The sequence below is a fragment of the Scomber scombrus genome, chromosome 1 (assembly GCF_963691925.1).
Source record: "Scomber scombrus chromosome 1, fScoSco1.1, whole genome shotgun sequence".
NCBI classification, from domain to species: Eukaryota; Metazoa; Chordata; class Actinopteri; order Scombriformes; family Scombridae; genus Scomber; species Scomber scombrus.
Window position 1 is genome coordinate 1,812,010 of NC_084970.1, and position 15,491 is coordinate 1,827,500.

Here is a 15,491-nt window from a genome sequence, read left to right on the forward strand (position 1 = left end):
CCCCACTCGCACGCGCTTTCTGTGACCCAACCCAACTCTACCTCTGATTGGTTGACTTTGATATTCCTACCCTGACCACCGAAGTACTATCCAATCAGAGGAAGAGTAGGGCGGGGCGCAGGCGGGTGAAGCCCACCAAATTAAAATAGAGGGTCAGTGGACTTTAAAATAAAATACCTGACACATGTTGCTAACTTAAAACTTTAATTTTTGTACTAAACCCCAGTGCGTTAATTAGTTAAATCACTAAAAGTTAATGAAATATACTGAACTGAAGTTTTAGCACATGACTTGTGTTAAAACATGATATGGCATTTAATAAATGCTTACATTTGTGCATAACAATTTTCTATTGAAAGTCACAACCGGAAGTCGCATGTTTTCTGGTTGATTTGACAGATTTGCTAACGATTCTGTCCGGTTTTCATTCAGTGAATTTCCTTTTAGATGTAATATTTTAATTGGGGCAGATGTTGGGCTTCTATAGATAACGGTAGTTAATTGACAGAGTGGGTTTCTCTTCACAAACATGGTCAGTACGAGCCAGCTGCTTGTTAGTTCAGAATGTGTGTATTGCATAGCACGTTTCATTCATTTTGGCTAATGCTAGCTTGTAGCCTGAGCTGGGTTTGGTCGGCTTGCTAACGTCAGGTACTCCTCACTGCTGCTGGACACACACACACACATACACACATACACACTCACACACACAGCTGCATTGATTTACTGTTAAAGTAAGATACTGAACGCCTGTAACTACAGATAGCCTGCACAGTGAATTAGCTTAACTAGTGTCGGTAACGTTCATCAACACACACTGTTATGGATTATGAACATAAAGCAAAGGCAGTGGCTGACTGCTTGATGGGCTACAAGAGGGACGAATCCGGCTGGAAAGTCTGCAAGAAATCGGTAAATGTTTGTTATTATTGTCTGATGTTAAACTGCACACCTGCCATAAAACACGCTGTTTTTTATTAGCTCAGAGATCCTGTCTATGGGGAAACACAGGGATGTAGTGTGGTGATGTAGTGTGCTGCAGAGAAGCAACGCGCAGCTGCAGTCAAACATTATGCTATTTGACGTGGCCTCGCTCGCGCACCCGGTGTTTACAAACGAAGGTAACCAGTTGATACGTAACACCAGTGAGAAACTACTCCTAAACTTTAGGAAGAACTCTTCAATTGAGCACCTCCTTAAATATTTGAACATACTCTTATGTTAAATTCACACATATTCTTATCATACACATATCCTTATGTTAAATAGAATATGTTACAAAACGAAGGTAACCAGTGGATGCATAACACCAGTGAGGAACTGCTCCCAAACTTTAGGTAGAACTCTTCAATTCAGCACCACTTTAAAGGGTTGAACATATTCTTCTGCCTGTCTTGGAGTATCTTCAAAACAGGCAGAAGAATATGTTAAAATGTGCCTACTGCTTCAGTTGATGAACTGACATTTTCAAATGAAGTAGCCAATCAATCTGTGTTTGATATCAAATGTACTAGAGACTTAAAACACTAATCTGGAGAGGACGGAAAGCAGCTTTAGATTAGGAGCCCAACCCTGAATTCCACTTTACTCAAGCAGTTTGTTTGAACACTGTCAGAAGTTTTCAGTCACATCAGTAATAATGTACACAGTGTTAGTGAGAGAGCAAATACAGTTTTTTCTGTTACATCTTCTGGGATGCAAATGTGAGTACTTGATAATTGGTAGATTAATTAAGTCATACGTATATGCAATAAATATGTCATATCAAGCTTTATTAGACATCTAACAATCACTGTTTTACATTGACTAGTTGATGTAATCTGAAAGTATTTGCATATGCTGGCAGATACACCAAGTTACAGAACATCAATATCTTCTTGCAACATTTCAGCTATATTTGACCCACTTTATGTTTCTGACAGTTGATTGAAATTGTGGTTTGATTTATAGTTTTATAAAACAGCTTAATTCCTACTATACTGAGTACTGCCATCTTTGTTAAAGAAGCTTATTATTCAGAATTCAAACACACACACACACACACACACACACACACACACACACACACACACACACAAATACATATATATATTTATGTATACAGTACATATATATTCACTGGCCTCTTCATTAGGTGCACTTGTGCAATCTAATTTAATCCAATACAACAGTTCTGCTTTAAATTCTACATTTATAAAGTTTATACATTTTCAGTTTTTGTTGACGTTGTCAGAAAAGTAATAATTTTACTTTTATGTTTATTACTGAGGTCATAGTGGGTGATGGTGATGATATACTAGGGTGCATTATATTGAATGGTGTTCCTAATATTTTGTCCACCCCATTAACATACATGAAGGGAGCAAAATACTAGGAACACCAGTCAATATAATGGTAAATGGACTGTACTTATATGGGCCATTCTACCGAATTGGTGCAAACTGCTGTCCCCCAACAAAAACACACATTTAAAAAGCATTTAAGTTTATAAATCTTAGATGTTTACAAAGATCCTGCTATTATCTAATGAAACCCCAAATACATTTTGAGATAGCAATAAGTTTAATACATATAAAATCATCATTTCTAGGTACTTTCTATTGCGAGGTGGCTGTCCCCAACCCTAACCCTTACATTTCAATGAGTGAAAATGATACTGAAATCATTTTTGACAATGTTTCCATTGTTTCTCAGTGGATTTTTTTGATATCTTTGAAAGTAAAGTCCAAAAAAATACATATGTTTTACATTTAATTTGTAATTCAGGAAATTGTATGTAAAAAATGCTGTCCCCAATTTTTATGTCACTTCTGAAACATTGAACATTTTTGTCTGTGGACTGAGTCAGATGTGTGTCTGCTATACATGCAGGCTGTATACTTACAACATGTATTAGTTACTATTCATCATTTTTAATAAAATAACATTTTGGATAGTCACGGGCAAAACAAAAATAAAGTACATTGAGTTTTCAACTAAGATGTTATGCTAGTGTTTGGTTTAATGTGTATTAAAACTAATGGATCCTGAAGTTTGAAATCAGTATGATCAAGTTTATGCTCTTTACAAAGAAAAATCAGTTTCAAAATCCAATGAATTTCAAAAATTACACTCAAAATATTGTAATTGTTATTATTTGACCTCTGAACACCTTTTAATACAAAGTTAATATAAGCCTTTTTATTATACTATTGTTGTGTGTTTTGGTCAATTTTGGGAAAGTAAACATAGTCCAACAATTTCTGAAAATACAATGTGAGGATTAAGTGTACAATTTGATAAGAATATATACTTTACATATTATATAATTTGAACACAGAAAAAGATTTGGGAACAAGACGTATTTTTTTCAAGATTTTTCTAACCCTGACTTTGCACCAATTTGGTAGAATGGCTCATATAGACCTTTTCTAGACTTCTTGACCAATCAAAGCACGTTTACACTACATGTCACATTCACCCATTCACACACATTCATACACTGATGACAGGAGCTACCATGCAGGGTGCCAACCTGCTTATCAGGAGGAAATTAACATTCATACACCATTGGTCTAATTTGGGGTTAAGTATCTGACCCAAGGACACATCAACATGTGGACTGTCTCTACCTACATAAAGTACATTTATCACCTTTTTGACAATGTTGAATACTGAAAATGTATGAACTTGAAAAAAGTAGAATTTGTGGAAGGGCTTGCATTGCTTGGATTGCATTAGATTGCACAGGTGTTCCTATTGAAGTGGCTGGTGACACATTCAGTAGTTATCTTTCAGTCATAAACGGCTCCAGTTTGAATCATCATTACATCACATCAAAGTTGGCAGCTAGAGAAGATATTGTTCTCACTCTGTCTGTGGTCCAAACACATACAAGAGCAAGAGCAGAAACATGAAGGACATTTAATAATGTTACAAATTGCAAAACACATGGAGAAAAAAAAAGAAAAAACAGCGTGATAAAGCACAGGAGTTCAACACTGTTAGGGTTCATCATGTCAGTCAGTGGCATGCAGCAGTGATTGACCTCTGACACACTGATGCTGCTCTAACCCTAACCTTTACTGCTGTTACACTGGATTCTGTGTAGTTATCATACATTATTGCATGCTGTTATGTAACATTGTATTCAAACAGTGTGACACATGTTGACAGTCAGATAATAGAAACATTGAGTACAGTGTAACAGCGGTCATGTGTGGCTCTTCTCAGGAAAATCACTATCTGAGTCCACATTTAAGACTTTGTCCACCTGAGAGTTCATCACTCCCTCTAGTGGTCTGGAGAACCTCCAGTTTATCAAGTGTCTGTGTGTTATTATTTATTGCATGTGTGTGTATTTAGTTTAGAGTAGTTTTACAACTTGTAGTATTTTTAACTTTGTAGTGTATTGTTATCTTCATTTATTTCTGTGATTGTGTGTCCAGTCAGGTGCTGCTTTGTGCCACCTGTGCTAGAAATGTGACAGTCAGTTTGGTCTGATGTGGACTTTCTTCCACTAAAGAGCAGAGACATCATTGTTTGCGTGTGTGTGTGTTTGTTTTGAAATATGTTACTCATGATAAATTTTGTGTGTTTTCCTTTGGCAGAATGACGTGGTGGTGTCGTGGCGTCCTTCATCTGAGTTCCCCGGGAATGTGTGAGAAAATTCAAATGTCTCTCTCTCTCTCTCTCTCTCTCTCTCTCTCTCTCCTCTCTCTCTCTCTCTCTCTCTCTCTCTCTCTCTCTCTCTCTCTCTCTCTCTCTCTCTCTCTCTCTCTCTCTCTCTCTCTCGCTCTCTCTTCTCACTGTGTTGTCATGTGAAAGTTGTCATGATTAAGTGCAGGCAGTTTTGTTTTATGACTATTCATCACTTTTTTTTAGAATGTCTCGTGTACCTGTTAGCTAGTCCTTCAGGAAGTGATTTTTGGGGCAAAGGTTGTAGGTTGTGGTGATGTTCTGAATTTCCACCTAAAAATGTAAAGTGTTTGTTAGATGACACTTAGCAGGTGGTTTTATTCTACTGTCAGAGTGAAGCAGGAGCACCAGGAGAAATCCAGCTTCTAGTTTTAGGATTATTAAAGTATGTAGCAGCAGAGTCACTTACTGAAAAGTGTTGTGTGTTGAACAAAGTGACAAGTTATAGTCTGTGATACAGTATGAAGTGTGATAAGTAGAGCCTGACCAATATATCTGTCAACTGATGTTATTGGCTGATATTGGCCTGTCACAGATAAATAGGTATCAGTGTTTATTCCATCCCATATGTGCTAATATTTTTTAAAAGATATATATAGGCTGCATTTTATATATATTTCTGCCTTATCCTAATTCAAGTTTAATATATACATATTCAATTCCCAGTGAATTTTACTGTTTCACTGCACTGATGTAATTTTATAAAGAGATTTAAGATAAGTTTATTCTTGAACTGTTGTATATCACAGCCTCCATTATGTATCTTTTTCACAAGTGTTTGATAACCACATTTTAAAAAACTGTGTTTATGTATATATTCTGTATATATAAAATTATGGGCCAATATATTGCTATCAAAATTGTTTTACTTCCTAATAACGGTATCGGCATCGGCCCCAAAAATCCAGTATGTGTCGGGCTCCAGTCATGAGCTCCCACAAGCTTAAATTTAGACTAAGGATGTAGAGCTGAAGCCTCAGGCTGTCTGATTGAGGCTGAAGACTGTTCCAGAATCCAGGAGAGCACCTTTATGTTCCTCCAGATGAATACTGTGTGTGAATGTGCAGCAGAGTGTAGTCATGAAGTGTGAGATTGAAGGTGGTGTGTTTGGTGGAGTCAGAAACCTGAAACAGTGTTTGTGGAATTGTAGCACTAAGTGGATGCATTCTGGAATTGGTGGCGCGTTGTTATCTTGAGGCAGAGGAAAGCGATTGCGCTACTGACCAAAAAAAAAAACGGGTCTAAAGTCACTGGCGCATATGTCACTGTTATTAAAGGTGCATCATCAAGAGTCCAATATGCTCGTAGATAGGCTGGTGTGCAGCGCGCAGACACTGTGCTTGTTACACACACATGGACGCGCAGCAGCACACAAACATGCAAAACATCACAAATAAAAGGACCACAATGTGAATTCATATTATGATGTACATCAAAAATGATCTAAAAGTCACAATGACGTGCCACTATGTATCAGAATCAGTCAATGGCAGTAATGATCAATGATACTGTCAATGTAGTCATGTGACCAATCCTGGTAAATCCTTCATCAAACTAACAATCCGCCAAGGTGACAGCGCTCCTGGATATATGACACTCTGATTGGTTTACCGCGTGTTACGCCCAAAACACGCCTATGATTAATGAGGGGACTTAAGTCCATCCCTTTTAGACCATGCGCCTGGTGCAGTGACCATTTTCCGCCGTTAAAATAGCAAAAGTGGATTTGGACACGCCCCAAAGACACTTGCGCTATAGATCGTTAAAATAGGTCCATAATGTCTCACAGGCTTCACAAAACCACCATCATTTTTTTTATTAATCCTTTGTGGTGGAATAAATTGAGATTTGAACAGTTATTTAATGTTTAGTGTAACTCCACATGCTGTTGTACATTTCTAACTTCAAAGATGTGAGGTGTGTTCCAGGCTTGGAGAACTCCAGTTTGTACTCTATGTGTGTGTTTGAGGGGGTTAAATATTTGCTCCTTTCTCAGAATGTATGAATCTAATTTCTAAGCAGAGTCACGCCTGAATAATCTTCCCTCCTGACTGTGTCCTGTGTCTGACATCTTGTGCAGTTATAAGGGGGAGGGGGTCGTCAGCGGCAGCCCGGACAAAGTGTGGGAGTGTCTGAAGCCGGTCCCCAATGGACTCCGAGTCAAGTGGGACAACAACGTCAAAAGGTTTGAGCTTCTGGAACAAATCACAGAGGTGTGTTCTAAATATCTCCTTTCTGACAGTTTTTATTTCATGATCCTTCTTTATGAGTTAAAGCAGTTTCTTTTCCTCTCGTCAGTAATTACTGGATTATTGGTAAAGCTGCACTGGATGCTTTAATGTATTGGCAGTAAAATGGTTTTAAAGCTGTTTGACCCAGAAAAGTAATCTCAGGAATTAAACTAGGAACTAAAAGTCTCTGTTATTCATTCCTGTCTGTGCTTTCACACACCTCAAGATCCATATCAATCCATATTGATTAGGTCGATTAGATCCACCGTGGTTTAAATAACGATGGCGCCGTTTGAAACCTAATTTTCATACATGAGGAAACAGGAACTGTCCTCATGTTGTTGTCCCCCCCCCCCCCCCCCCCTCATCCTGCTGTCATGTTTGAGCTCTACATGTAATGTGTACAAGAAAAAAAGGAGAGATATAGAGGAGGAGAAGGAACCATCTCCTGACTGAAAACTGTTGTGAAACAATCAGAAAATAAAGTTTTATTTAATCATTCTCTCTCTCTCTCTCTCGCTCACTCTCAAAAATGAGTCAGGGAACAGAGCCTAAATGAGTTTAACCCTCACATACTGTTCATATTCTGATCCATCACAGTATTTCCTGATAATTGGTCTCTATAACAAACTTCTGAAGCACAAATCATTCATAAATACTCATCGGTCACATAAATGTGTGATTCATCCTTAATGAAGCTTTCAGAGAGCAGAAATGTGTTTATTTCTATATATAAAAACACTAATTATCCAGCAAAACTATTTTTCAGTGAATTATATTAAATGTGAAGAATGAACATTTGTAATTTTTGGATAGATACACATCAAACACGCTACAAAGCTGTGTTTAAAAAGATGAAATATTTCCTTTTTGTATATTCTGAGTCACATTAGAGGAAGTTATCACATTTCAGGCTAAAAGACAAAAGTATTTTTACTGCTCTTGGATGTAAAATGGGTCAAATTTGACCCTGAACAGTAAGGTGCTGTATGGGGTGAAACGTTTGGATGATTCTAATGGCCCATGACTGACAGGGGCGTTAAACATTTTTTGAGCGTTAGTTTTTAATTTTTTTATTAACATATCATCATTAATAGACATTAATAGAATATTTCATTTACAATTAAACTAAAGCTTTATTTATATGCAGAATGTTGCATACATGTCTACACAGTGTTCTATTATCACAGCTCAGTGTCAGTAGGTATTGTACAGTTAGTATTGGACTATAAGAGTTGCAAGTCTTCACAGGTAGAGGTGTGGTTACAGAAACTGCTCATGGTTGGTATGACCTGTGTGTGTGGTGGTGGGGCCCAATGTGATATCTTTTCATGGAGCCCAAAACCCCTGGTGGCACCCCTGCTGAACAGTATGTAAGGGTTAAATAATGAGAAATGTCCTCCTTTAATCCTATCAATACAAGTAGCAGGGATTGTTTTTAAACCCAGAACTATCTAAAGGAAGCACATTTAGTCCCTGTTTTAGTCCCTGGTTCCTCAACAGGTTCTTGGTTCATGTGATGTAAAACCTGTTTAGCCTGCACTGCTTAGGAATCTAATGAGATGAATGTGTCACCAGTGCAGCTTTAGTACATACATGTGAGCTGATCTCCATGTTTTTTGCTTTCTTGACATTGAGTCCACTCCCTTTTGTCTCACTGTCACACAGGACGTCTCTATCTGCAGAACAGTCACACCCTCAGCAGCTATGGGCATCATAGCTCCACGAGACTTTGTAGATGTTATTTTAATCAAGCAATACGAAGACGGCACCATTTCATCCAATGGTACGTAACCACTCTTTCTTGTCTCCTCTACTTCCTCTGCTTGTATGTTTTATTACATTATAAGATTGAGTGTGTGAGGATACACACTGACTGACAGGGTATATTCACAGAATACACAGCTGATATATTGAATAGAACTGACTTTATTATCCACCTTAGTGGAAATGTGTCTTTGGCTTCCTCCAATACATTAAAAATACAAACAATACACACTATATCATTAAGACATTAAACACATACACCAACAATACACAACATAAAAAACATACAACTGCAAAGGAGCAGGCAAACAGCATTAACCATTGTAATAAGTTCAAACCTGTTAAAAGGTGTCTTTAAAAAAAAAAAAAAGAAATAAAAATACATATAATAATAATAATAAGCCTGATGTTTCATAAAACGTGATTTAGCTGTGGGGAATCCTGCTGGTGTGTGTAATACATTATTATTATTATTATTATTATTATTATTATTATTATTATTATTATTATTATTATTATTATTGTATTTATCAACCATGGCTGGGAGTGATCTAACAGGCAACATCAGAAGAAGCAGCAGTCTGAGGATTGAAATAAGAGTGTGTTGAGGGTTTGGTCATCATGTCTATCAGTTAGTATAATACTGACATCTGTCAATGTGACATCATCAGTAGAAAAGAGTCAGAGTGGTGAAGAAACAGCAGCATCACAATGTTGTATCAAAACAGAGTGAACAAATGAAAAATTATAAAAATAGACAAATGTTTTTAAATGTAAAAATGAATACTATGTAAGGGTTAAAAAAAAGAAAACCCTCACAGTTTAAAGTGGTGTTAAAGTGTTTGTGTAGCAGCTTTACAGTAAGTGTAAGTTGTTGACCTGCAGGTCAGTCACACTTGAGATGATTAACTACACTGTACACTGTAAACATCCATCACAGCTTACGCACACACTTCCTGGAAGAGTTGGATCATGTGGATGAATTGTTGTCTCCTGTTTCTCAATGTATCACATTCTGTTTCAGTGATGTCAGAGTACAGCGTCATTACACTTAATGAATGTCTCCTTTACTTAGTGTGATCTCAGTGTGTGCAGAGGCTCCACACAAACACCTTCACAACCTCCACTGTCATGAAAATTAGTGTGTGAGCTCACATGGTGGAGAGCCACAGTTGTAGAGTGAAACAGTCCCTCATAGGATTCATGTAATGAAGGGTGTGTGTGTGTGTGTGTGTTCATGTCAAACAGCCACCAACGTGAGTCACCCAGGCTGTCCTCCACACTCTGGTTACGTGAGGGGATTGAACCATCCATGTGGCTGCATCTGTGTGCCCATCTCAGGGTGAGTACAGTGGAAATGCTCGGCTGTGTCAGAGCGTGTTTGGACAACAAACGTTGACCAGAGTTCAACTAAAGCTTCACAGCACTCTAATTTCTCTTCTCTCCTCTTCACTCTGTGCGCAGAGAGCCCAACAAAACCCAGGTGTTCAGTTTCTTCCAGACAGACCTGGGCGGCTTCCTGCCTCGCTCCGTGGTCGACTCGTTCTTCCCCTCCAGCATGGCCGAGTTCTACAACAACCTGGCCAAGTCTGTCAAATCCCTCAAAGACCTCTGACACCTCTGAAGGTGAAGACACCTCCTCCTCGAGCCTGAGGCCCAATGACTGGTCAGACCAGCCCTTCATTCCATGTTAAACAGTCCACACTGAACAGTAATCAACAAGCTGACATGATCAAACAATGACTTAATCAAGTTTTATGTTTAATGTGTACATTCCTACATTCCTGTGTTACTGCAGGTAGTAGCCTGCTCCCCCCGTCTGAAATTAGACAAGTCCTAAAAGAAGAGGGGGGTCTCCCTTAGACATTACACCCCCCTCTGTGAGATTAATTTATTACTCCTGAATCTAAGGAATGGGAGTAAATGTAAAATCTCTATTTGTACATGTGCTAACATACACAATATCTTTACTTTGTCCCAGAGTCACGTGACTCTGGATCTTTCCTCGTCTAGTAATCGCATACTTCAGTGTGAACATTAAACATGCATGTTGCATGGACCTTATTTTACCCTATGCTGGTATCAGATTGTTGGTTTGGAGTACTGATTCATACCTCATATTTAGTTGTTTTGTGTTGTACTTGAAATGCCATAGTTTTCCTCATCTCCACTCACCTGTGAACCCTCAGTATCTGCCTCTTCTATCAGCTCCACTGAAGCACAGGCTGGATGGCACCATGGCCTTTTTTTTAACAAAGGCAGCTTTTTTTTTTTCTTTCTATGTGACAGAACGCCTTCTTTTGATTAGAACATACGTAGTGATGCTCTGTTGAGCAGAAAAGTGTCTTCCCCTTTTTTCATGCCATCACTTTCTTGAAGTACATTTCCCTTTCTCTTTCTTCATAAACATAAATGAAGATTAGAAGTAAATCAACATGCTGTCTGCATGTGCAGCATAGTCTTAACTCACTATTTTTAAATGCATGTGGATGAAGTGATCCAGGTGTGTAATAGCAGTAAGAAGTCAAAGTGTAGTGTCAGTATATAGTCAGTCATGCAGCTACCTCACTGTGTGCACATTAATAGTAGTTAATAACACAGCTCTGTACTGGGAACAGAAAGGGAAATGTACTCATGGAAGCGTGATGACAGTATTTCTTCATGTTCACATCAGGACATGACTCAGCAGTCTTGAACACTTTACGACACATAATAATCTTTTTTCACCATGCTATCTAGTTTTTAATATTCAGGTTGGAGTGAGAATCTTCACTCTGTATCTGCACACTAAAATCAATACTTATAGCACTTGAGGACAAATCATGTCTGTACTTAATGACTTAACCATATTAAAGTTGATATTAAACTTGAAATATTCACCTAAATATGATATTTAACATATAGAAAACGTATGCTATTCCACAACTGCCAGAATCCTCTTCAGGTATTCAGAACTAAATAGAAGCGTCACCACAAATGTACTGTACTTGTTTGAATCTGCATACACTGAGGCTCACTGTGCCAGAGGAAGTGTGATCATCTCTCATGGCCTTCCCTTCACCCCCTCCTCATTAAAGAAGGAGCGGACTGATCCTTAATGAGAACATCTGGATTTTCTTAATGAATTACTTGCATTCAATATACTGCTTGAACATAATTAGCACTTTATTAAGAAATCCCTTCAGTATGAAACCAGTATGTGTGATGAAGATATTAGAGGCTGGATAATGACATGTTGGCCCTCTCTTTGTCCAGAGCCGTTGTGTGTATGATAAGCCATATACTGTAAGGTTTGTTTGAACCTATAACATCTCTTTACCTCAGTGTAGCCTGAGTCATCTTAACTTCATTCCCATCGTTTCCTTCCCCCTCCCATGTGTGCTTGAGATGTTGTTGCTTCCATACAGATCTAAAGGCATTTTTTCCCCCCGTGTGCTGTTTAAATGGAGCCTGCAGGTTTTTGTTTTATTGTGAACTTGTGTCAATGTCCACACAGCTGCTAAAAGAGAAGAAATCACACGAGGAGAAGCACAAACACCTGTCTGCCAAAGTAAATCAACACTGAATCACCTTTTTTATCCCATTTTTATCTTTTTACCTTCTTTTTTATCCATTTACTGCCTGATCTCACTATTCCAACAGGCTGAGTCAGCAAATATGGATACTCTGCTGCACCATGTAAGGTGAGGGTCATGTGATGTACTGAGACATCTTCAGGCTGCTTTTCAGTCACCTTGCTGACTAGGCTAAAATGATGGATGCAGTTGTCACAGCCAGCTGTGCTATGCCTGTCAGTCACATGACTCATTTTTCAGGCAGCTCGATTGTAACTTGCATGTTAGTTTTTTCTTGAAAATGTGACCGAACTGTTCAGATCTGATCAGAGTGAATCATCCAGATGTTTTCTGACTGATTCACATTTTTACATGCAGCAACTTGTGTTTTATAGATAGACGTCACATTTTAATGGCAGGTGTCTCTGTTCCCTCTGCTGTTTAGACTCAAAGCAACACTTGTAGTATAGAACAACTTTATTGAAAGACCTTCTCTACTATATTTCTACTGCACGATTTCTATTCTTGGGTGGATAAAAATTGAGTTTAGAATTTTTTCCTTTGTCCCAACCTCATCTGTAAGTCAGTTTGAACTCTTTTTAGACCTACAGAAATTATTAAGAGATGTAAGACATAATAATTGTTCATGAAAACAATTCCTCCTAGAATCCTATCCCAAATAACACCTACAATTAAAAACTCATTTAAAATAAGAGCCATTTTTTATCCACCTAAGAATAGAAATCCTTCAGTAGAGACTGTAGACTTGTAAGTCTACTAATAAAGTTGTTCTATACTATAAGTGTTGCTGGAGCTTTGACTCTTCTCCAGAAACCTCCACCCTGTTTCTACAGCCATGACATTTTTAAATATTTTGAGGTGTCCTCACTACTCGACGTCTTTTTACTCAAATTAAACTGTTCCTAACTGTCCTTTAACATCAGGACACACACAGTTTAATCAATGGGAAAATGTATTTTTGACAGAAATCAGCTTAATCTGATAAACTCCTTTTTTAAATATTTGTTCATTTTTGTAAAAACCCAAACAGTGAACATACAAGCTGCTGCAAAGTGTGAGCTCATACAGAGCAGCAGCAGCAGCAGCAGCAGCAGCAGCAGCAGCAGCATGTGATTCAGTATTGATTTACACTTGGTGCATCTTGCTGTCATTCAGAATGACATGCAGGTCATAGAGCATGTTAAACCCTGGCAGAACCACTTCCTAGTTAAACCCTTTAAGTATAAGACTCTGACTCTGATAGGCTGTCTGACCTCCAATGACACCAAACACCCAGAGTGAAGTTAGTGTTTGAATCCAAAGTTTCCTCCTGTGCATCATTTTGGCAACTTTGTGGTCCAACAAGCAGTCCAGATAACCGTCTCCTGTGTGACACTAGCTGCAGCTTGTCTTTGCTAATTGAATAATAACTGAATAATAACTGGTACAACAGAATCTATGTCAATGTTTAGAATCTCCTCCTCGTACTGAAAGCAACAGCTGCTAAGTCACACCATTGAGTTTTTACATGTCTAGTCAGAACACATGAAACTGTTTATCTTGTACTGTTCTGCACCCAGTTCACCAGCATTAAAATGATTAATATGAACATCATGTTGTCCACTGCTGCTCTTCTTTAACACTGGAACACAAAAACAATGAAACATCACACTGGTTTTTGTAGTTTTCAACAGTTTTATACAAGTTTTTTTTCAGCAGATATAAGTCAATGTATAAACTTTTGTGGTAATTTTCAGTGTACCTTAATATAAAACAGTTTTGTTGGTTGCATACAAAGATATTCTATGGTATGTTTGTGGTTTAATCCTCAGCACATGCACATCATTTATATTTTGTAGAGAAATTATTTTGAAGGAACAAAAATCTGTTATGTAGTAAATAAATGGATTGTTAACATTTATACATAAGCTCTGATTGTAATCAAGTCACTTAAGTCGTTTTAAATTTTCTGTACCAAAACAATGTTGCTATTAGCAACCCTGAAGACTGCCTTTTGTGCAACTGCTGCACCAGCTACTGACTGAAATACACCTCAGTCGTGCAGAGGAGACAGAATTATACTTAACTGAAGCATAACTGAGTCAGTGAGGTTGTTTTTGTGTATTTATATGAACTATCATACACACATAAGGACCATTGATGTAATACAACTCAGTGTCCAACTGGTGTAACCAGTATTTTTTTTCATAAAAATCTGATTATATACAGGAAAATAAATGTGAACTAAAATGTGGAATACATGTAATCCACTTTTGCAACATTATGTTTTTAACAGATTTTACAACATTTGTAAGAACTGTTTTTAGGATACGTCCTGCTTAATATTGACTAAATGCATTCAAATTTGAATGTAGAAAATATTCTTAAAAAATGTATTTTCATTTGATTTAAAATGAAGTAATTATTTGTATATATATATAAGTAATTATGGAATATGTATCATTCTTTTGTGGTTACACCATTTGACATTTTCAGAAGCATTCAGTCTTACTTTTGGTAAAAAATGGTGCAAATGTCATTTCAAATGATATAAAACCAACAAAAATACTAAATGTACATTTTAACAAACTTGAAGCTGCTTTTAAAACTTTTTTTTTTACATATGAATATTGAATTGATCATCTTACCAAATCTTTGTTACATTAACATTTGTCACTGACCCATAAACACAACTGTCTTTTGTTCTCTTAAATGAATACTGCGATCATTTTCTCCAGAAAATATAATTGATGTGCTTGCAAAAAAAAAAGTCTCTCTCTGTCCTCTACATGTCCTGAACTGAGACACAGATACAGCTGTGGGACATTCCAGGTGAGCGAGGTTCGATAAGTAACTTGGTAAAATGGCAGGAAGCTTCAACTCAAAGCTGCTGAGTCAACAAAAGTGCTTAATAGTGTCTGCTCTTGTGTTTTCCACACATACAGTACCACCGCTGATAAAAATAGATGTTTACTCTGATATATAATTTTCTCTTTGTTTACACAGACTGCATATTTAAATACTGTTATAGGCTAATCATACAGGGCCACAATAACACCAGAGAACACTACACCTCAGTCTGTCACTCTGGTGCTGTTATTGTGTCCAGCTCCAGTTCTTCTTCCCTTCTCCTTCAGATTTGTGCAAAATGTGTGAACTGACTCAGACTAAACCGTCTTCTATACTCTCAGACTGGTTTGAAGGCAGCTGCTGCAGCAAGGGGGTAATCAAAGACCCCCTGCTTCACATTTGCTAAAATCAG

General features: G+C 37.6%; 1 protein-coding gene across 1 annotated transcript; it reads left to right on the plus strand.

Annotated features, from left to right (window-relative positions):
* The first annotated feature begins 466 nt into the window (after window positions 1-466).
* Window positions 467-13,811, plus strand: stard5 (StAR related lipid transfer domain containing 5). Its single transcript, XM_062419386.1, has 6 exons — window positions 467-912; window positions 4,590-4,639; window positions 6,758-6,890; window positions 8,577-8,694; window positions 9,924-10,017; window positions 10,140-13,811. Exons 1-6 carry the CDS (start codon window positions 823-825, stop codon window positions 10,288-10,290), a joined length of 636 nt encoding a protein of 211 aa, XP_062275370.1. The 5' UTR covers window positions 467-822; the 3' UTR covers window positions 10,291-13,811.
* The last annotated feature ends 1,680 nt before the right edge of the window (window positions 13,812-15,491 follow it).